Source organism: Pan paniscus, chromosome 2 (assembly GCF_029289425.2).
Source record: "Pan paniscus chromosome 2, NHGRI_mPanPan1-v2.0_pri, whole genome shotgun sequence".
Taxonomy (NCBI): Eukaryota; Metazoa; Chordata; class Mammalia; order Primates; family Hominidae; genus Pan; species Pan paniscus.
This window is the reverse complement of record NC_085926.1, coordinates 73,010,940-73,034,752: the sequence shown is the minus strand read 5'-3', so window position 1 is coordinate 73,034,752 and position 23,813 is coordinate 73,010,940. Positions and strand designations below refer to the sequence as shown.

The window sequence follows — 23,813 nt, the reverse complement described above, 5'->3', positions numbered from 1 at the left end:
GAGATAGATAGATGATAGATAGATAGATGATAGATAGATAGATAGATAGATAGATAGATAGATAGATAGATAGAGACTAGACATTTTCTTTTTACTGTTTTGGGTGTTTTTGAGACCAGGGTTTTTGCTGTGTCACCCAGGCTGGAGTGCAGTGGCTATTCACAGGCAAGATTGTCGCACATCACAGCTTCCAACTCCTGAGCTCCAGTGATCCTCCCACCTCAGCTTCCCAAGTAGCTGGGACTACAGGTGCATGCCAACATGCCCAGCTAATTTTTATTTTTGGTAGAGATGGGGGTCTTGCTATATTGCTCAGGTTGGCCCTCAAGTGATACTCCTGCCCCAGCCTCCCAAAGTGCTAGGATTACAGGTATGAGCCGCCAAACTCAGCTCTAAGATAATATGTTATAATTCTTTTTTTTTGAGACAGGGTCTTGCCCAGCCACCCAGTGGCACAATCATGGCTCACTGCAACCTCAATCTCCTGGGCTCAAGCAATCCTCCTGCCTTGGCCTCCCAAAGTGCTGGAATTATAGGCATAAGCCACAGCACCCAGCCACTATATATTTTAATTTGCTTGTATTTGCATCAGGAAATACTAAAAGCAAGAAACTAATAAAAATGGTTACCTATAGATTGGGAGCAAGGGGGATAAGGACAAGAGTGGGAAGGAGAATTTTGTGTCATTTTGACATTTTAACCATTTAAAATTGTCTACTTTTCTTTTAATGAGTTCACTTATTTAACAAACTTTAATTGAGCAATGCCCCAGGCATTCATGAATACCTGGGTGTCGAGGAGTGGATGCAGACAGAGAATGTGACAGTAGGCCAGGTGCAATGGCTCATACCTATAATCCCAGCATGTTGGGAGGCCAAGATGGGCGGATCATTTGAGGTCAGGAGTTTGAAACCAGCCTGGCCAACATGGTGAAACCCCATCTCTACTAAAAATACAAAAAAAAATTAGCCGGGCGTGGTGGTGGGTGCCTGTAATCCCAGCTACTCAGGAGGCTGAGGCAGAAGAATTGCTTGAGCCCAGGAGGCGGAGGGTGCAGTAAGCAGAGACCGTGCCACTGCACTCCAGCCTAGGCAACAGAGCAAGACTCTGTCTCCAAAAAAAAAGACAGAGAATGTGACAGTATGCTCATAAATATGTATACTTCTACATATTAAAAATATATCTCTGAATATCTGCTTTGGTGCAATGGAAAATAATTCAGTTACATGATTAAGAAACCAAATCTAATTAGTAATTGAAAGTGCATGTGTATGAGAAAGAGAGATGGAAGAATTAGAGACCCTATTCGAGATGCAAGTGCATTCTCAGAGATGGCAGTTGCTGTCTTCAAGGGAACCAAGCCCCTCTGTGGGGGACAACCACTGCACTCAACATAAAATGTCATTTCAGAGACACCATATTTGAAATAGAACTACCTCCTCCCACAACCCTTCTTTCTTGCTTGCTTTATTTAGGATCATTGAACTTATCACCATCTTACATATATTTTTACTTATCTTGTTTGTCTGTCTTCATTAACTACCCCAGGGCCATACTCGTAAGAAATCCCTTAATAAACATCTGTGGATGAACAAATGAGCAGATCGCTGCCTGGATTGACTGATGGCTCTTTCTGAGATGTTTGACTCCAGAACGCTGGTTTTGTTGTCTCAGAAATCTCGATGCATAAATCCCTGTGGCTGCTGCTGTTGCAAGAACGTATGCAAAGTTGGTCATCGCCGTTGATCCAATCGAGGTTATGTGCGTTGCTGGCGTAGCACACATACTTAAATTAATCACCACTGGAAATGTCTTTAGGAGGACTATACTGACTCCACAGTGAGATAAAAAGTTAGCATGTCCTTCCAAAAGTCAAGGAAACAGAGCAGCAAGGAGTAACTTTGACATTAGAAGAGCATGTATTTGTCATTGTGGGGATGACTGAAATTCCACATTTTCTTGCCAAGCCAAAACCAAGAGCTCTGCAGAGCTTAAGAGAGGAAAATACCCACAAAATTCCTCGGAAGAAATGAAAATGTCAAGCCAGGAGAGGCTGTTGTGACCGGTCCATGCATTGTGCAGGCACGTGTCCTGTTTCAGTGGGTGGCTTATTTCCTTACTTTACATAAAATAATGGTGTATGTTACCATCTTAGATGACTGGGAATATAGCATGTGGTTTGCCTGCCAGATAAGGTTCCATTCTCACCTCCAACCACATCCCTAGGTGCAAGGATGTCTATTTCACATTACCTAATAATTCAACAAAGAACACTTAAAAGTTTAATGACTTGTTTTTTTCTTTCCAGAGGGCACTGATTTTAAATGTCTCCATCTCAAACTGCTTGAACTGAGCCAGTAATAGTCACAAGTCAAAATACTATGAGATCACTTAGTAGGGGACTGGTTAAATTAATTATGGTTCATCTATATACTGAAAGACTATGAAGCTGCTAAGGTGACTAGAGCACTTTCTAGGTACTGATTTGGAATATCACAAAACTCCAGTAAACGGGGAAGGAAAAAAAAGACCAGGTGCATCCATCTCAATGGGTTCAGTGTGAACTCACCATGAAAAGGGGAGTGGGATAGGCTGGGCATGTTGGCTTACACCTGTAATCCCAGCACTTTGGGAGGCCAAGGCGGGTGGATCACCTGAGATCAGGAGTTCGAGACCAGCCTGACCAACATGGTGAAACCTGTCTCTACTAAAAAGACAAAAATTAGCCGGGTGTGGTGGTGGGCGCCTGTAGTCACAGGTACTCGGGAGGCTGAGGCAGGAGAATCACTTGGACCCCGGAGGCGGAGGTTGCAGTGAGCCAAGATCATGCACTCCAGCCTGGGCAACAAGAACAAAACTCCATCTCAAAAAAAAAAAAAAAAAAAAAAAAAAAAAAAAAACAAGAAAGAAAAGAGGAGTAGGGGAGAGGTAGTGATGGCCACCTTGTGCTTGCCAGAGTATGCAGTTATCTCTAGAAAGATACAGCACATTTCTTTTCTTTTTTCTTTTTTCTTTTTTTTTATGGTGAGACGGAGTCTTGCTGTCACCCAGGCTGAAGGATACAGGACATTTCTGCAAAATGCTTTTTTTTTCTTTTGAGACAGGGTCTCACTCTGTCACCCAGACTGAAGTACAGTGGCGTGATCTCAGCTCACTGCAACCTCCACCTCCTGGGTTCAAGTGATTCTTTGTGCCTCAGCCTCATGAGCAGCTGGGATTACAGGCACACACCACCATTCCTAGCTCATGTTTTTGTATTTTTAGTAGAGACAAGGTTTCACCATGTTGGCCAGGCTGGTCTTGAACTCCTGACCTCAAATGATCCACCCACTTTGGCCTCTCAAAGTGATGTGATTACAGGCATTAGCCACCACTTCCGGCCTGCAAAATGCTGTTTTTTGAACTCATTTGTAGGTAGGGCTTACTATCTACCAGTTAGTAATTGAAAGTGCATAAGTATGTTTTTTTCTAGTAGTTAACGATTAATCCTTTTCTAACGGTTAATCCTCTTAACAGCCCTGTGAGGTAAGGGCCTCATCCCCCTTTTCTACAGATGCACAGAGATCACACAGCCAGAAAATGGCAGAGCTGGGATGAAAACCCAGGGAATCTGGCTCCTAGTCCTGGAGCATTCTGCCCCACTGTTAAGACTGGCCTGGGGCATGGGGGAGAGGGGTGTAACCAAGGGATCTGGAAGCAAGGGTAGGTGGATGGAAATAGTATATACTATTTTGTTCTATTTGAATTTTTGTCAGGTGTAAACATTACCTATTTTTTAAATAATTTTTAAATTTTATTTTTAAAATAGATAATGCATTCAAAATGTCTAGCTGGAAAAACATGGGTGATCCATTTAGAAGGATCAGGTGAAAACAGATGGTGAAATACATGGAATGTGAAACCAAGAGCTTGGGTTTGTTGTGAATGATGAGGAAGCTTTTTGATGTTCTGAATGTGGGCAACTGGAAGTGGCTCTGAGAATCTTCAGCCACCAGGCATGGCTTCCTCTCTGCGGTTCACCTCCTCAGGGTCACCCTCCCCCTAATTCTACAAGCCCTCCAAGACTAGCCAGCACCTAAGCATAATGGATAACAACCACTGGGCTTTGGAGGCAGAGCCACTGATTCTCATTCTGACCCTCCACTTTTAAAGGGTCCCTGGGCAAGTTGCCTTTCTTCAACTTAAATATCTCATCCATAAAATGGGCATAAGATTAAGCACCTCACAGGGTTGATAGTATGGTTAAATTAGGTAATACGTGATATGTGCTAAGGATAATGTCATGCATAAAGTAAGTGTTCAATTAGTGCTTGCTATTATTATCCTAGCATTGACCAGTATTGAAATCTCAACTTTGATTCCAAAAAAACTGTTGTCTTCCCCAGGGACAACCAGTATCTTCCCCTCTTCCCTTCATGTTTCTCCTTTCTCCCTTAAAAGAAACATCAGGTGCTGGACCAGATGTAGTTTATACCCATAGTCACTTAATGTTTCCAACAATCCTACCAGGTAGATATAACTATACCCATTTTCCAGATGAGAAAACTAGGCTCAAAGAAATATTGTAACTTACACAAAATGCCTCAGCTGGGAATGGTGAAGTTGTGACTTAACCCATATCGTGCAACTCCCATGCCACTCTCCTCTGCCCATTACACCATGCTACCTGATGGTCCTGCTCACCTAAGGCCAAGCAGAACCTGCCTCAACTGAGAAGCCTTCCCAGACTGCCACAGCTGCACCAATATGGTTCTCCTGTGCACCTATGCAAGTCACACACCAATTTGTTAAAATCTTGCATTGCTTATTTTCTTCAGGGTGATTGAATTCCTCAAATATGAAATTGGACTAAATCTACTCTTTTTAGCCCCCCAAATACACAACTCATGAAAGTTGCTACCTAACAACAGACATGCTTTTCTCCATCTGTATGTTGTGTGTACCTCTTCTTAACTCCCTTTGTTGGGATAAGTGAAATCTGATAGTCATCATTTCATGAAATTCCAAATGAATACTCAAAACACCTGGAATTCTTTCTGTGCTGTTGTTTTTTAGAGGGAACTTATGAAATATACTGGAAAATATTCCCTACCTCCTATATCTGGATACACTTCTAATATTCAAAACACCACCATCATAATGATCCCAAGACACTGCAAATTCTATTGCAGTTTGAATCACCCAATATTGAGATATATTTAGTTTATGCTAAATCCCTGACTTTAAAATAACTGACATATTTGGCGAGCTGCTGGATCCTAACACACTTCCACCTTCAGTCTTTACTTGCACTGCCAAAGCTGTGGGAGAGGCATTTTTGACAAACCCACAGTGGAAACTGACCCACACATTTCAATAGAAATGTTACAATTGCTACATTTAACCACAGTAATACACTCAACATTAAGGCCTAAACAGCTTCTTGTATAATAATCTCAAAGTTAGCCACATTTTAAATAATTTACATGAGAAACTGTATTCTGAATTCCAATCAAGTAACGTTTTCAGGTTGAAAGTGGGAAACTGCATGCATTCTTAAATACACATGGGAATTGTTAGTTACCAACTAAGCTTACCCTTCCACTCTGTAGCATTGCATGAAATGCAAAGAAAAAGTTATCATCCAAAATGAAGACAGAATACTGAACCCATATTTATCTTTCAAATTCTCAGCGATTATAGGCAGCATCAAAAGTCTCACAAGCCTACTCAACTGCAAAAATTTCTTGCTGCAAGTATTACTGAATATCAAGTCCCATTATACCATGTCTAAAGCAGGACTTGGGTAATATGTCCTCCTGTAGCAGCACCTATCCCCTTTAAGAGGTGGGTGTGCTATTGTGCTTTCTATAGGCAGGGAGTAGCTGGTCTCATTCACGGAAACTTCCTTTGTTAAGATGCTCACTTTCTGGTGATACCGTCCAACTGCCCACTGATTTCCTGGCAAGGGCATTCAACAGAATGTACTGCTCCCAATCCCACAAACCTAGTAGCAAAGTTGCAGGGGTGACCTTAGCACACTTGAAGTGGGCAAAGTAGACACAGAATCGGTAAAACATAGGAATCTAAAGTGGGCTGTGGACCTACCACTTGCTTTCAATTTTGTTATCACTTGTCAAGCATGGGGCTAGCCTGTGAGGTTACAAAGATGAGTAAAACAGTGGAGTTGGCAGACTAGTATACAGGGAATTGCTGGCATTTTGGAATATTCATTACTTTTAGTTATGGGAAGAAAAACTCTGAAAATGTACAAATAAAACCTAAAGATGACAAACTCTACTGCTGAAGTTTAAACTTAAAACGTTCTGAAGAATAAAAGGGAATTGCATACTCTTCAAATAGGGAAGAGTTCACGCAGTTTATTCCTAGCCAGTGGAAAAATCAGTCTTCCCATCATTAGCCCTAGTTATACTATTTAGTAAACAAAATTAAGTAGGGGTAAGAGATCAAATATGAGAAGCTGAAAACTAAGACATTCTTAAGGTTAGAAACACACTGACTAGTACTCTCCTTAGTTCAGAGCCACAGATCTTACCCTCTACTGTAGCTACTGTGCGATATATGCCTAGAGGACCAGTCATGGTGGCTCATGTCTGTAATCCCAGCACTGTGGGAGGCTGAGGCGGGCAGATCACCTGAGGTCAGGAGTTCAAGACCACCCTGGCCAACACTGTGAAACTCCATCTCTATAAAAAACATATATATACAAAAATGAGACGGGCATGGTGGTGCATGCCTGTAGTCCTAGCTACTCAGGAGGCTGAGGCAGGAGAATTGTTTGAACCCGGGAGGCAGAGGTTCCAGTGAGCCGAGACCCAGATCATACCACTGCACTCCAGCCTGGGCAACGGAGGAAGATTCCGTCCCAAAAACAAAAACAAAAAAAAGCATAGGAAAGGAGACCCAGAGTTGAAAACAGAACCCTCCTCTCCACTTCAGGTAATTCTACACTTCTTACCATGTAGTTGCCTGAAGGTGGGATTTCAAAAATGATTTTTTTTATTTTTAAAGACGGAGTCTCGATCTGTCGCCCAGGCTGGAGTGCAGCGGTGTGATCTCGGCTCACTGCAACCGCTGCCTCCCAGGTTCAAGCAATTCTCCTGCCTCAGCCTCCTGAGTAGCCGGGATTACAGGTGCCCACCACCACACCCGGCTAATTTTTGTATTTTTAGTAGAGACGGGGTTTCATCATGTTGGCCAGGCTGGTCTCGAACTTCTGGCCTCAAGAGATCTACCTGCCTTGGCCTCAAGTGCTGGGATTACAGGCGTGAGCCACTGCGCCCAGCCTTTAAAATGATTAACACAAATATTGTAAATATATACATGTAAGCTAGTGCCAAATTATACCAGTGGAGACTTATTTAAATCTGGATTTTGTTGACAATCAGCATGACTTGCCTGGCAAAGAACCACAACTGTCAAGTCAGATGCAAGCTCTGCAGGAACACTTTGTCACCATGTAAGAAACAGGGCTGTAACAAAGTCACGCATTGAGTTTCCTCAGTTAAGGATTTGAGGTGGGTGGTGGCGCAGGGTGGGGGGGGGGGTTGGGGGAGTCGGAGTGGCAGCAGGGCAAATAAACCATTATGGCACATAAAATAATTACACACATAAAAATATTCTAATTTATATTTTATTGCATTATGAAAATAATACATTTGGCAAAGTAATCTAGGCTTCAAGTTGAAATAAAAGAAAATCCTGAAGAGTGTACTGATTTTTAAAATGTGAAATAGTAAGATGTATTCTAACCAACACATACTAGCACTCTTATTAGGCCAAAACCCAGTAAACCTAATTTTTATAATTCCATATGAAATTACAAGGTGTTTTGCATTATGATTAGCACAAATCTTGAGAACTGACCCTCACTTTATCAAAACCAATGTTAAATTCCTGTTCAGAAGACAATTTGAAACACTACCGAAAATTTTTAATTCCTTTGGTTTTATAAGTTGCATTTTCATCCTTACCATGTTACATTTTTTTCATAATCAAACATTGTAGCAGCTTTAGATTCTGCCCAAGTACCTTTAAGTAAACTAGTATATTACATTTACATTATTTGAAAAGTTGATTTTACAAATGCAAAAATGCATAAATACATGCCTATCTACACCGGCAAAACAAAATACTCTGAATCTCAATGCTTTAACAAGCCACACCTTCTGGCCGAGGATTTCTGGGATGCCTTTACCAAGCCACAGGGCCTGGCTGGCAATTCCACTACTCCAAAACACACGTCTGAAAGGTGTAGTTACAATAAACCCTAAGCAGGTTAAATTTATCTAATAATCAACATTTAAAATATGACATTTTCACTACTTCTGCTACATTTTTCAGAACTGAAAATATATTTTTCAAAAATGTACAAGGATATTTTCACTTTTTAAAAGGGAAAAGTGCTAGAAACATAATACATATATATATATATATCTCACTTTCCTCATCACCATCTTCAAATTTTTTTTACATGTTGGGTTATAGTCTAGAGAACAGGTAAGCAATCTGCTCAACGTCAGAAACAAAATATCTTTAATCACTGAGGTCTCCATTCTTCACTTAGATCTTTTTACAGGACTTTGCTTGATATATGTTAAGAAATATGCCTAAAATCACTTCTGTTCAGAAGTGAATCAGTTACTATTAGAATTGATTCATAAATGAATCAGTTACTATTAGAACTGACATTTTCATTAAGCAAAGTCTGTGTTAAGTGCACCTATGAATACCTGCGGAAATTTACTTCCAAATGGCCATCAATATCTAAAACCAGCTGAACGAGGTTTCCCAATGTAACTACAGAAGTATTCCACCTACCCTAAAGATATTCCATGAGCATTCTACAATTATCTGTATAAACAGCAACAAGTTTCATCTATGATCAACATATGAATATCTAATAAATATTAAAACTATTAAACTATAGATTAAAATGCAGATCTCTCATAGAGTTAAGTGATGTCATTTTGGTACATTCACCATTATTGTACTTTATTTAATAAAGAAATACATTTGCCCTTGCAAATATAGCAATTGCAAGTTTACAAATAAAACCACAGACCTCAAAGTCATAATGCTAAATCTTCAACTTATAACAAAAGTAAATCAATTTGTTTACAAATGGTCCATGGCACTACAATTAAAATAAAAAATATCAAAGGTCACAGGATCTTAGGTAGGTTTACTGACAATTTCATAAATATTCAAAAGAAAATTTCAAAATTTGTAAACTTAAATTTGCTTCATTTTAACATTTTTGAAAAAATTTTAAAAAATTTACAATGGTTAATTTTTCTCCCCTCTTGGGTATAGTAAATCAATATTCAGATTTCAACTATTAGACATAGTCATAAATATATCATCTAGCTGTTGTGAACTTTACAGTCAAGTCAGTCAGTAGTATATTATCCTACAAACATAAATGGATCCAAATCGTTTTGGTATTTATAGCCATGATGATTTAAGTAGTCAAAACGCAAAACTTGTGGTTGCCCCCCAAATCACCCAAAAGCATATTATACAGTGTCAGAAACTGTTTGCATCAGTTTTAGAAGCTCATCTGTGTAGTTCAGGTATCTGAAACTAAAAAAGGGGGGGATTCTTTCATATTTTGATAAAAATGTACTCGAATATTTCATAACATTAACATTTATTGCTTTATATGAATACTGTATTGAAAGCCCAAGCATTCAGTTTACACACAGAAATTATACAATTATATACCGCTTCACAAAGGCAGTGAACACATTACATTCTACAAAATCTACTTTACAGAAATTTAAAAACTTTAAATATCAAAAGGTACAGCTGAAGAAACAGGTATAAATTTGGCAGCCAGTAATTTTGACAGGGAAGTTGCAGCTTGCATGACTTTAAATATGTAAATTTGAAAATATTGAATTTCGAGTAATCATTGTGCTTTGTGTTGATCTGAAAAATATAACACTGGCTGTCGAAGAAGCATGTTCAAAAATATTTAATTCACTTCAAAATGTCATACAAATTATGGTGGTTTCTATGCACCCCTAAAGCTTCAGTCATTTAGCTCAGGTACATACTAAAGTAATATATTAATTCTTCCAGTACAGTGGTGTTTCATACCATTGACATTTGCATACCCTAGAATAATTTAGAAAGACATGTGTAATATTCACAATGTTCAGAAAAGCAAGCAAAAGGTCAAGGAACCTGCTTGGTTCTTCTGAGATGGTCTCATATCGGCTTCATAAACATTCATTCTACAAAATAGTAAGCTAACATTTGAACACAATTTCCAAGATAAAGCATATTTTCTCATAAATAATGAAGTCTTTTTCTCAGGCACCTCAGAAGTATACAAAAGAATTTGAGTTTGAACAGATCTCTTGGAATGTGTTTAACCTGGTATTTCAACAGACTTAAGATTTCCAGGGTTTCACAAGGGCCAGATTTTATTTCAATTACTCAGAAGAGAAAGAAAATGTCTTCTGAAAGAGGTGAACTCAATCATTACCAATAGAAAAAGTATCCACTGTATTCATCTCTTATAGAAACAGAAAAATATAACATTTCCCCCCTTAGAATTATATATATATATATATATATATGTGTGTGTGTGTGTGTGTGTATGTATATATGACTTAAAGTTCCATTGTACGTAGCCAAACAATAAAATCTGGAAACCAGCATGAAACCCTATAATTCACATGTTAAAATGTTGAAACTATGACCAAAATATGAAAACTGCTAGAGCTATCAGAAAGAGACAAGACAAAAAGCTTCTTGCATATGTATAAACTAAATGTGATAATCTCAAAAAACTTTTCAAAATTATAATTACCTTCCAGTTTAAAAACTTCAATCCTAAATTAAAAAAAAAAAAAAAAATCTATCCACAAACCACTGATTTGCCCAGACCAAAAAAAGAAAGAAAGAAAAGTCAGCGGTAAGGTAAGCAGGACCCAGAGGAGCTGATATTCACAGTTCTTACGTGTACAACTCTTTCAGGAATTATCCATAAAGTACTTTATTTTACAACCTGCTTCTCTTGTAAAACTAAAGGTCCATTTTATTACATAAAAGTTTTATACAGTGTTAAAACCAGAACTGTATGTAAAATACTGCATCTAAATGTTTCTAAATAGTTAGTCTTGTTCCATTGGTTCATCGGTGACTTCTGTGGCTTCGTCATCATTTTCCATGGATGATTCTGAAAGAATCTCTCCAGTTTTACTGGAATTGGATCCTACTAATTCTTCTGTTTCACGGCAGTCAGAAGAACTACTACTTACAGGGCCTTCGTTTTCACTACCTTCAGAATGTAGCAAATCTTTCTCAGCTTGAGACACATCAGATTCCTCCATTTGATTATTTTCCTCAGAAGTCTCTTCATTCACAGTTAAGGCATCATCAGATTCTTTTTCTTGATTTTTTCTTTCTGGGATCATTTCTCTTGATGTCATAAAAGACTCTAAAAATAAGCAAATGTTGTTGTAGTTAAATTTTATTTTCAAAATACCTCCACAGTTAAGTTTCATGAATTCTGATATTCTATAGTTCAAATCACATCCCCTGAAATTCAGCAGCAACTACATACAGGTGGGAGAAAAGCCCAACATCAGCATTATAAGGAGTTCCATTACGTAAAATTCTTTCACGAAAAAAATGAAGTACAAGAATTTGAGGATCTCCTTACTCCACCCTTTTACAGATGGTCTCTAAATACCTTCTTCTTCCTCTTCATCCTCTTCTTCATCCTCTTCTGTACAGTGCTGCCGGGTACAATGGCTATCTTTGTCTTTATCCTGAGATGAAGATGATGCTTCTGTTTCTCCTACCATAACTGAAGAAATTTCGCTGGAAGTCGTTTGACTGGCTGTTTCTCTGACTTCACCTTCTTTGTCAAACCTGAGTCTTTTTACCTCATGCCCCTCAGCTTCCACAGCATCTTCATCTGGATGTTTATTTTTCAAAGGGCTCACTGAGGAAACTTCTGATTCAGATGTCGAAGAGTCACTGTAAATGTTTTTTTAAAGTGTCATTAATAAGATTATATTCCCCATCTTCTACATCCCCATTTTTAAGGTTAAATAATGTTTTAAATTGTATTTCAGTGTCAAAGTTAAATTATAACACCTGAACAAAGAAAAACACAAGAGAATAATTTCAAGGTAAACTAAACTGTTTGATGAATAATTCCCAGGACTCAGAAAAGCTCTATGACCTTTCTGTGAAATTCTCCAGTAAGTTAAATATTCTCCTACAATAAACCCGCAAGTCTTCCATACGGACATACTCTCTTAAGTCCTCTCCCTCATTTAGTCTTCCTTCCCTTAATGTGATACAGAAAATTTGAAGATATAAACAAAAGGTGTCCTTTTATGAACTACAATGAGAAACGACTCACAAAATCAACTTATTTATAAAGATCGTTTCAAGTAACTTTCAGAAACAACAAATGAAATGGATCATATCTACGTTACTTTTAGACCCTACATAAACAGTCTCCACAAATTAGCAGTTTTAAGTCTTGTCTATGTCCACCTTCAACATTTGCTACAGCTGCAAAGAGAAGCCAGTGCTCCTATAAACCGCATGAAAACCTTGTTCTGTCCCTCAGAACTTATAAATAGTAAGTGATAAGCACTGATTAAATGTTAACTTTAACTTTTAATAAAAACACTGTTTTTAAATATAAAACATACAAACCTGTGATTTTTCTCCTCATTTTGCTGCAAATTTGCCTCTTTGCTGTCTGTGCTCTCAGGCAACCCATTTGTTGTCATGGGGGCTGACAAAGAAACCTTTGGTCGATTAAGTGGCCTGGGTGTCCCAGGCCCATTTATATTAGACCTATAATAAGATAAATGAACATCATTTCCTATTTTTATAAAAAGTCATCCCTCTTAAGGTATGTTGATGTGAATACATCACAGAAGTATTTGCTGCAACTTTGTTTTCAGGCCCATGCCTTACCAAATTAATTCTATGTAGTTCATCCTATAGTGTCCATAAAATGCCCAATTTTAAAAAAGTACACTAAGCCTGCTACTCAAAATCAGGACAATGCAAACTCTGTAGGTATTAAAAATCTAGAATCTCACCTCTCAGTATAGCTTGGTGAATTTCCAGGAAACATAACACCATTCATTCGATTTAAACTATTGGAATTGTTTTTCCTATAAGAAAAGAAAATACACTTGTGGATGACTTAATTTTTTTTTAGATGGAGTCTGGCTCTGTCACCCAAGGTAGAATGGAGTGCAGTGGTGCAATCTCGGCTCACTGCAACCTCCACTTCCCAGGTTCAAGCAATTCTTATGCCTCAGCCTCCCAAGTAGCTGGGATGACAGACGTGTGATGCCATGCGCAGCTATTTTTTGTATTTTTAGTAGAGACGGGGTTTTGCCATGTTGGCCAGGCTAGCCTCAAACTCATGACCTCAAGTGATCGGCCCACCTCGGCCTCCCAAAGTGCTGGGATTACAGGCGTTAAGCCACCACACCTGGACTTTTTTTTTTTTTTTTTTTAAATAATGAGAATTAGTTCATGTTAGGAGTGCATGGATCTATGATTCCACCCAACACTCCCCCCTCAAGATCTTACAGGGTAGATGCCATTTGAAGCAAAGGGAGTGTGATGGTTGATCCTGGTATAACATCAGGAGCTTTAAATCCCAAAAACGTGGGGTTGCTCATCTTGGCCCAGTAGTTTGCCGCTGTTGCTAAGTTTGGGAACATTCGTGGTGATAGCTCCCCAATAATGGGGTGGCAAAGTACACCCCCAAACTCAAAATATTTCCCCAATGCCTTTTTAACCATTGTTTTTTTTTCTCCTCAAAGACTGGGATCTCAGACACAATGGCCCGTAGAGCAATGGAGCCAACCATGCACTGATCTAGAAACATTCTCACAGCATTAATAGGTTGTCATCTGTGCTTTCTTGGCAACTAACTTGACTTGCGTAGCTTGTGTAGAGGGGATTCAAAGTCTCCAAATAGAAATGTGAACATTAATTCTCCAACCCACGGTCTTGAGCTGATCCAACCTATGGCTGATTCTGCACTGTAGCTGATTAGCAGATCAGCACTCTCACCATGTGAAAGTCTTCCAATAGATGCCATCATTGCCTTGAATCGTCTCTGAACTTGGAGACTGCTGGTGCAAATCTTATCACTTGATCCAGCGGCAACGCCTATCAAAAGGTCACAGCAGTGGCGGAGAACTGATGACTTCTCAAGGGCAATAAAGTTAGGCATATCTTTGAATCCGCTAGCATAAGGAGTACCCATTTCCTCGTTCTCATTCCCAACCACAGTATTAGACCTCTTGCTCACACCAACACTCAGTAATGCCTGGTGTAACCAATCAAATATGAAACACAAGAATACTAAACTTGGGGTCACAGGGTGGAAATGAGATTTATGTGCTGGGTCTAGCATAGACTTGGCTGCTTTTTTAATGTCCTTAATATCCCCAATGCTGGGTTGGGGTTCCAATGCATCCAGTGGATACTGTCTGTTTTTCCCAGATAGCTCAAATCTTCCTTGAAGGTCAGGGAGCCCACTCCTGTCCACTGCGTCATCTGCTGGGCTGCTGGGCTGAGTCCTTTCTTAGATGAGACATTGTGGGAAATTGGTTCCGACTTAATTCTTTAATTTTGTTAAGAATCATAGGTCTAAAAGATCTTTTGTAAGATCTGTCACAGACCCAAACAAAAAGACTGTGAGAATTAACATAAGCATACAACTTAAGAAAAGAATCCATTATTAGTCGCTATGACTTGACTCTGCACTTCACCATTTTTCCAAAATACCTCACGTTCGTGAGCAAAAAACATATTTTGCTTCATAAAAGAAATTTTTATCATGTATACATTTTAATAGTTTTTCTGTCAAGAAATATAGTATGGGATTATTTTAGTATCTTATTTAGCAACATAACTATAATCTTGGGAACATTCTAAAAACAAATTGACTGGGCTGGGTGTGGTGATTCACACCTGTAATCTCAGCACTTTGGAAGGCCAAGGCGGGAGGATCACTAGAGTTGAAGGCTGCAGTGAGCTATGATCACTCATCACCGCACTCCAGCCTGGGTAACAGAGTAGTCTATGAAAGCAGAGCCAGATTAACCTTAAACCAATGGTTCTCAGCAGGGTACAACCTCCTCTCCCTGCCTTTCACATCTCCAAGAGACATCTGGCAATGTCTAAAGATATTTGGAGAGGGGAACACTACTGGCATAAGTGGGCAGAGGTCAAGGACAGTGCTAAACCTCTTATAAACCCCAGGACACCCACTCACAACAGAATTATCTGGTACAAAATGTCCATAGTTCCAAGGTTGAGAAATTGTATCCAAATTTAATTCTTACTTTGCTATATCTAAATCTTGACAACTGGAAATATTTTCCATCATGAAGAGAAAAGCCATCAAGTAGTTATTCCAAACATGGGAATTATGCCCTAGAAACACCCTGGAAAGGCATCTAGAATGGCATCTCAGGGCAATGAGTGCCACCACAGTATGTAAATCCAACAATATTAAAATTACAGTAAATCACCAATCTCTTTAATCCAAATCTCTTTACTGGAAAAAACATATAGATAATGTTATTAGTAATATTCTACTTTGGGGACTGAATGGTAGGTTCACAAGTATGTTATCACACTTAATTACATATTAAATAAATTCAGTCTATTTTAAGAATAATATATTAGAAGCAATAAAATGATTAAATATAGTAAATAATATACTAGAAATAGAAAAAATATACTTACTCTGAAGAAGGATAAACACAGCTAACAACCATCACATTCTGCAATAACAAAAACCAGTGATTTAGTATGAAGAAAAGTACTACAACATAAAGTTTAATCATTTTTGTTTCTAAAATCACTCTGGTGGGTTAAATTTCCATTGATTCTAATTTTGCTAGTAAAGGAAAATGGTTAAAAATGAAAACTGGTAAAACAGCAAAAACTAAAACAATAACAAAGGACCAAAAGAGAATATCCTACTCAGCCACTGATTTTTTTTTTCCTATACTTATTTTTTACCCTAATCTAGTTATTCTAGACCCGTAACATCATACACTATATGTAGTAGAGTAACTAAGCTCAGATGGAATCAACAAAGATATTGAGAGATTGAAGTACTTAAGACATACGTAATTGATTTTCCTTACAAAGCAACACCCAATCCACGGCTTGTTGTGTTGCATCATATATCCCACAGAAAGAGACTCAAACCTTTTTTGTAATGTATTTATGATCTTCCCAGTAAAAATAACTTTACTAATATTCAGTGTTCACTGAAAGTTTACTGTGAGTCACAGTAAGTGTTTTGCATTTAATCCCCCTCATAGCCCTATTATTAACCACATTTTACAGAGGAGAAAACTAACTGGCCCAAGGTCACACAACTATGAAGCACTGCAACCCTGATTTAAAGGCAGGGCACCTGGTATGACTACTGTAACATATTGCTACTTTATCTGAAAATCTCCAAAATGTAATTATTACAACTCCTGGAGCTGAAAAATAAGTACTGATGAGCCATCTCAGTTTCCTGGCCTTTGGGGATATTATTCAATTGAGTGTACAGAGGATCAATAAAATATATTAATCCAGTATGGCCACAAAAACTACTGTAAATCACTATGTAATGGTTTTTGATTCCTGTTCCCAGGGTAAAATAAAGTGGACTTGAACCAGATCCTTAAATGAACAGTGGAGTGTTTTCGGACCAATCATCAACTGAAAATTAGAACTCATTAGTCCAATCTTGGTTCTCACAGGGCTTCCTTCATTTTTCACTCAAGACAAGTCAATTTCTTACTTTTCATTCCCTTAAACACCTTGAATCTTTGTTCTTCACACCATTTCCTTTTTTTTTTTTTTTTCTGAGACAGAGTCTCACTTTGTTGCCCAGGCTGGAGTGCAATGGTGCCATCTCAGCTCACTGCAACCTCCGTCTCCCAGGTTCTAGCAATTCTCCTGCCTCAGCCTCCTGAGTAGCTAGGATTACAGGCGTGCACCACCATGCCCGGCTAGTTTTTGTATTTTTTGCAGAGACAGGGTTTCACCATGTTGGCCAGCCTGGTCTCGAACTCCTGACCATGATCCACCCACCTCAGCCTCCCAAAGTGCTGGAATTACAGGCATGAGCCACCGCACCCAGCCCACACCATTTCCTTTATTCAGAATACCCTTCCCTTATTCTAACACTCCCTCAACCCCCTCCACACACAAACACTAATGTTTATCTGTAAATCTGACCTGCATCTTTCTACTCAACACCTCATTTATATGCTTGGCACCAATAAGTTTCCAAAGTTATGTACCTTTGAACTCCAGAATTGAGAAAATGAATGCCATGGGTAAGTTTATAAAACACTCTATAAAGTTAAAATAGCAATTATAACTTCACAGAACCTTTAATAAGTTGATATACACTATGAATTTCCAAGAAATAATAAGCTGCTTTCCCCAAACTTCAATGACCAACACACAAACCCTCCTCTACCCGGTCCTATTAAATCACTCTGTAAAACAGAATGCAATTTGGAAAACAATTTGGGAAACTCAAGGTAGGCTGAAAAACATATTTCAAGAAGTGGTACCTGAAACAGATCTTACTCAATGTTCTTTTCTAAAATAAAAGCTATTACACCACGGCATAATATAATTCCAATAATAAAATAAATACCTTTTCTACTCCTCTGAGAAATTTATCGGTTCCTGTATAGTTTCTCCTTGGATCTGTTAACAATTCACATAGTCGCTGAATAGTAAAAGGGATACTGCAAAAAAATATAATTTTACAGTGTGAGATCACTGATAATCAAGAGAACGAGGAACATTATTTCTTTTGCTAGGTAAAGCTTTATCTAGTCACCCATGTATTAAGCTACAAAAGAAAATGCTATAATAGGGAAATAAATGGATGAGTCATTTAAAAAAAGACAATAAAATAAGCATATCTTTCTATTTCACAAAAAACCCATTCTCCCTTCCTTTAAAAAGCAATAAAGGTGGGGGGGGAGGGAGAGGGGGAATGGTTAACGGGTACAAAAATATAGTTAGAATGAATAAGATCTAGTATTTGATAGCACAACAGGTTGACTACAATAATTTATCGTACATTTTAAAATAACTAAGAGTATAAGTGTACTGTTTGTAACACAAAGCATAAATAAACGCTTGAGGTGATGGATAACCCATTTACCCTGATGTGATTATTATGCATTGTATGGCTGTATCAAAATATCTCATGTACCCCATAAATATGTAAACCTACTATTTACCAACAGAAATTCCTGTTGTTTTTTTTTTTTTTAAAAAAAAGCAACTTAGAACACCCAAAATCAACAGAAAGCTTCAAAACTGAGGAAAAAATTTTTATATAATAGAAAATTCTAAATCCTGATAATCTGATTTTTAAGTTTACAAGAGAGGTAACACAAATAATAATCAAGTTGGAGGTTATTTAATATATGTATTTTTCCTCAAGTATTCTTCTGCACTCAAAGGTTTCTTTAAAATGTTCAAACAAAACTACAAATAAAGTATTTTAAATGTGGTTCTGCTCCATTACTGCAATTTCATATATAATCTACGTTTAATCCAACTTAAAATATACACAACATTTATTTAACTTTACCAAATAATTTCACTATACCTCAATTTTTCCTTGACCACAGTAAATACAAAACTGATACAAGCTGGAACTAAAATCATTTTATAAATATTTTTAAGTTTTGAGCTCATGTAGCTATTAGCATTCATAAGAATTACAAGCTGAACAGAACAGCAGAGTTATGAGCACGAGGTACGACAAACGCAGCTAAGAAGTACAAACATAAATCTTCAGACTTCAGTGTCTGCCATACCAATCTATTTATTCTCCTTAATGAAAAGAATTACAAAGCCTCAAATTAATAGTTAACATTCACAAAGGTCTTCATTTTTTATAGGCAGTGTGATACAGAATTTTCTTCCACCACAAGGTATAGTAGTTAGTGAGTTACAATGCCAGGACTCAAACTCAGTCTCTCTAACTTCAAATCTCATGTCCTTTCCATTGTACCACACGTATTTTACAAAATTATAGTTGTTTATTTTCTAACTGGATAAACTACATTTGGTTCTCATATTCTTTGTATCAATACTATTCTTATGTTCAAAGTATAAGATGTGCAAAAAATTCTGAAAGTGCTTAAAGTGCATGTTATTCATATGAGAACAAATGTTTTTAGATAAATTTGAGAGTCCAAGAATCAATCTTTTGTCTCAAACCTAAAATCGAATCCAAACCTAAAATTGAGAAAAGACAAGGCACAGAATAAAAGATTAAATGTTTGCCTGATATTCTAAACATTCAGAACCAACTAGAAATTCCTCTGGGTTTCTGAGGAAGAATACTTTTTTGCTTTTGAAAATCTACTCAGAGTGAAGTACAATGTCAAAACGAAGAATCCTTTTAAATGGGGAAGTACAAAGCACACCAACAGCATTACTAATTATGAAACAATAAGCTTATACATCTTTTGTTTCATTCCTATAAAGACAACCATTAGAAATCTATAGCTAATACACAAAACTAACTCTACTTTAAAAATATTTAAGCATTTTCCACATGTATAACAAACAGTTATTAGTTTCTCAATTGTCTGTCCGTGAAACCCAGTATTATCGGGGATTTCAGATTAGTGGTATAACTCACCTTAGCTCCTCTTCTAGTTCATGGCTCTTCAAACCTTACACACACAACACACCTAAGCTATTTCCTCATTATATCACCCCATAGTGATACTGTCATTAAAATTTATTATTCAAAATATACAAAATAGCACCAACAGGGTATTCAACAAGTGTTTCGGTATTCAAATAGTACTTAACTGAAAAATACTGTCTAGTGATTATGCTTTTTCTTCCAACTAAAATTCTTTCCCACATTAAAACCTAATGTTTTCTCACTAATTAAAATTAGTTTTAACAGATGAATATTTTAAAACTTCTTGTTTAACAACATGTACACTGAATGTTTTGGCTAATTTTCTTTAGAAATGTAAGTGAAATTGTAGCCAATTAATATTTTATGTGTTGCTTAATATTAATACTGCTTTGGGAGGGGGTATGTGTTTACATAGCAATACCAGCAATGATAAAACGAGTTTAAGTTCTTAGACAATTTCAGAAGCTTTTTTCAAAAGATCCTTATTTCAAAAAGTAAAAGAAACTTTTAAAAGTCATTTTACCAAGTATCCAATAGATGGCACTAAAATGTCACACAACACTTCCTTTTCTCACATGACAGGCTAAAACCCAACCAAACACTTTCTGCAAATCAATGGATCCACTAGAAATATTAGTATGATAAATGAACGTAACAACAGCATTGAAAGGTCTCTTTACATACAGACTGTACTTTTAAACTTATTCCATAAATATAAGAGCCTATTATAAACTAGAAATACCAACCTTGCTCAACAGCAGTCAAAAGACATGTAAATAATTACAATTACAGTAATAACAACACTGTATAAAAAGTGCCATGGAGACAGAATAAACTGTATGCCAAGCTTAGTAAGCATGACACTGGGAAAACTTAGTTTGAGGTAGGCCTCTAAAAGGAGGCACAAGAATAAACCAGATAAACCAGTACAAAATGAATGCATTTGGTACAAGCATATGAAAGCTCTGCTCTCTGATACTCAACCATTAGACATAGCATACAAAATAGTTTATTCTAACTTCTGAAAATATTAAGGCTTTTCCCACACATACTAAGAAAAGCAAATATAGGGAGAGGAGCGTTAAACCCACATGCCACTCATTCTCAATGAAAAGTCTATTCAGAAATCCTTAAATTTGTGGGGAAGTGGTGATCAGATGTTAATTAGCAAAGTTATACTGTAAAATAAAAAACCCTGGGCCAGGCACGGTGGCTCACGCCTGTAATCCCAGGACTTTGGGAAGCCGAAGCAGGCGATCCCCTGAGGTCAGGAGTTCAAGAACCAGCCTGGCCTGTAATCCTAGCTACTCGGGAGGCTGAGGCAAAAGAATTGCTTGAACCTGGGCGGTGGAGGTTGCAAGTTGCAGTGAGCCGAGATCGAGCCACTGCACTCCAGCCTGGGTGATAAGAGTGAGACTGTCTCCAAAAAAAAAAAAAGCGTTTGGTTTACTCTGATATATCATCTGATTTATTCATAATGTAAAATGGAAAACTAAGATGATATAAGGAACTGAAAAAAGGACATGACTAGCTAGCATCTCAAATTTTTTAAAACAGTGCCTACAACATCCAGTAACATTTTTTAAACCCCCCGCCCCACACATTAAGGATCCACCTTTGCTAAATATATATATATATTTTAATATACACACACACACACACACACACACACACGCTACCCCACTAGGAGACCTTACTCAAAACTGAATTTACCTGAGTCTTCATGGGTCTCATGGGACTTGTCTGAAAACAAGGGTTCTACAAGTACACTTCAAAGATTATCATGATGACTAAATACGACATAATGTATATGGTATATTAAATCACCTAACAGTGCCTAAAATATTTCAGAAAGTTCAATAAATCTTAGTTCTTATTGTCATCATTCCATCTACTCTTTGATAGAGATTGTGGGAAGGCACACATGGTCCAAAGACCAACAAAACCAAAAGTATAGGTCTGTCTTTAAAAATACTCCCTTTAATTCCAAGGAAAATAACTAACCCTAATTAATAGGATCACACATTTTACCTTATATATCTTAATTTAAATGCAAGCTGTCCCTATTTACTTTTTTTTAAAAGCAGAAGTCTTGTACACCTAAAAGCTATGGAAATTCAAATACCAAGAAAGTCGCTGAATATCAGGGAAAGACATCTCAACATAAAGTAGCAATTCAATGCTATTTTTTAAAAGATAAATTTTAAGTCATAAGGCTAAACACTAAAGAAATAATGTCTTAAGCATGTATTTTAACCTAAATTTCTATAAAAGTACTAAGTTGAAAAGAAGGCACTCAAAAAATAAGTGCACACTTCATTCAGACTCTAAAAAAATCAGTTTAACTACCTTAACTTTAAATTATATAAGCAACTTTTCCACATGAAAAAGACAAAGGAATGTAACATGTAGCACAGAGGCTACTGGAGTAAACAGCTAAAGAAATGACCATAAAATCTGACATCCTACTAAAAAAAAAGTCAAAACAGTCATTCACTTTTGTTTTACCCATGTATATGTGGATTTTACTGTCTTTTCTGACTAAATGACCACATTAGTGGTGTCTTAGTTAACAGAAATACTGAGTGAAACTTAACTGTCAACATGGAAACTAACCAAAGACTAAGTTCATAATTTTGTTTACACCTACAAAGTCTTACAAAAGTCAGAAATACCATTAGAATCCTGTGATACTAGCTTTACTTGAAGCAATATGTTCTTTCTGTACTCAGGCTTTAATATTTACATAAACATACACATTCATAAATATTTATATTTATGAATTTTGGGTTAAGGAGTGGTGCCGACACCAGTTTACTTACATCATTGGGGTTCCTTATCATTATTAAAAGAGGCGAAATTAGCTGAGCACGGTGGCTCACGCCTGTAATCCCAGCATTTTGGGGGACCGAGGCGGGTGGATCAACTGAGGTCAGAAGTTCAAGACCAGCCTGGCCAACATGGCGAAACCCTGTCTCTACTAAAAATACAAAAATTGGCCGGGCATGGTTCATGCATGCCTGTAATCCCAGCTACTCAGGTGCTTGAGGCAGGAGAATTGCTTAAACCCAGGTAATAGAGCAACACTCTGTCCCCACCAAAAGAAAATTCATACACATATAATCTTATGTCTCAAATCAAATGACAGATTTCGCTTTTTTTTTTTGAGATGGTGTCTCGCTCTGTCACCCACGCTGGAGTGCAGTGGCACCATCTCGGCTCACTGCAACCTCTGCCTCCTGGGTTCAAGCAATTCTCTTGCCTCAGCCTCCCGAGTAGCTGGGACTACAGGCGCCTGCCACCACGCCCAGCTAATTTTTTGTATTTTTAGTAGAGACGGGGTTTCACAGTGTTAGCCAGGATGGTCTCGATCTCCTGACCTCGTGATCCGCCTGCCTGGGCCTCCCAAAGTGCTGAGATTACAGGTGTGAGCCACCACGCCCAGCTAATTTCACCTCTTTTAATAATGATAAGGAACCCCAATGATGTAAGTAATGTCTGCACCACTCCTTGACCCAAAATTAATCTATAGCAATTGTCAAAGCTTTTAATAAAGTTAATCATCTCTTGGAGTTCGTATAGTCTGAACTGTTATTTTATTTGCATCAAATATAACTAGCAAGAAAAAGTTAATTAGGCTTTCTGTTAATTTCAATTTTTAAGTTTATTAAAGAGAGTATCACATCAAGCCATATTACCACTAGACAAGACTAGGTGGGGAATAGTAAGGAGGGATGGTTACAAAATCATGCCAATTCTCAAGTAATTATTCTAAGAGAAAGAAAGGGGATAAAGAAAAAACAAGTAAGTAGGGGTGGGTGGGTGTGGGTTTGTGTATGTGAGAGAGACAGAAATCTGCCACAAATAAGTACATTTTAACTAATATACTAAACACTGACACAAATAATTAACAGCACAAAAACCTATTTTCCCCAGGCAACTGGGGAGCACAAAAATCAGGAAGCAATAAAGTGGATCAACAGTGTCAGAGAACAAAGTAATAAATGGCTAAGGACCCATTCTCTCAGTCCCTGAATCAACTGGAGCTAACCGTAAAGCAAACAACACACAAACTGAAAATCAAATGTGGGTT

The 23,813-nt window shown here is 37.5% G+C and overlaps 2 protein-coding genes across 4 annotated transcripts in view; both read right to left on the bottom strand.

The window, feature by feature from the left end:
- Window positions 1-7,615: 7,615 nt before the first annotated feature.
- PPP4R2 (protein phosphatase 4 regulatory subunit 2) overlaps window positions 7,616-23,813 on the bottom strand; it is a 72,306-nt gene continuing 56,108 nt past the window's right edge. For all 3 annotated transcript variants that reach the window (XM_034956888.2, XM_034956889.3, XM_034956890.2), the window contains 6 exons: window positions 17,693-17,786; window positions 15,763-15,800; window positions 13,086-13,160; window positions 12,691-12,834; window positions 11,708-11,997; window positions 7,616-11,452 (listed from right to left, as the gene is read on the bottom strand). In XM_034956888.2, the coding sequence (XP_034812779.2) occupies window positions 11,127-11,452; window positions 11,708-11,997; window positions 12,691-12,834; window positions 13,086-13,160; window positions 15,763-15,800; window positions 17,693-17,786 (967 nt within the window). In that variant the 3' untranslated portion in view covers window positions 7,616-11,126. The remainder of the gene's footprint in view (window positions 11,453-11,707; window positions 11,998-12,690; window positions 12,835-13,085; window positions 13,161-15,762; window positions 15,801-17,692; window positions 17,787-23,813) is intronic.
- Window positions 13,664-15,748, bottom strand: EBLN2 (endogenous Bornavirus like nucleoprotein 2). Its single transcript, XM_014344297.3, is given in 2 exon segments — window positions 13,664-14,585; window positions 14,587-15,748. Coding segments are annotated over 2 exon segments (816 nt in total). The 5' UTR covers window positions 14,748-15,748; the 3' UTR covers window positions 13,664-13,930.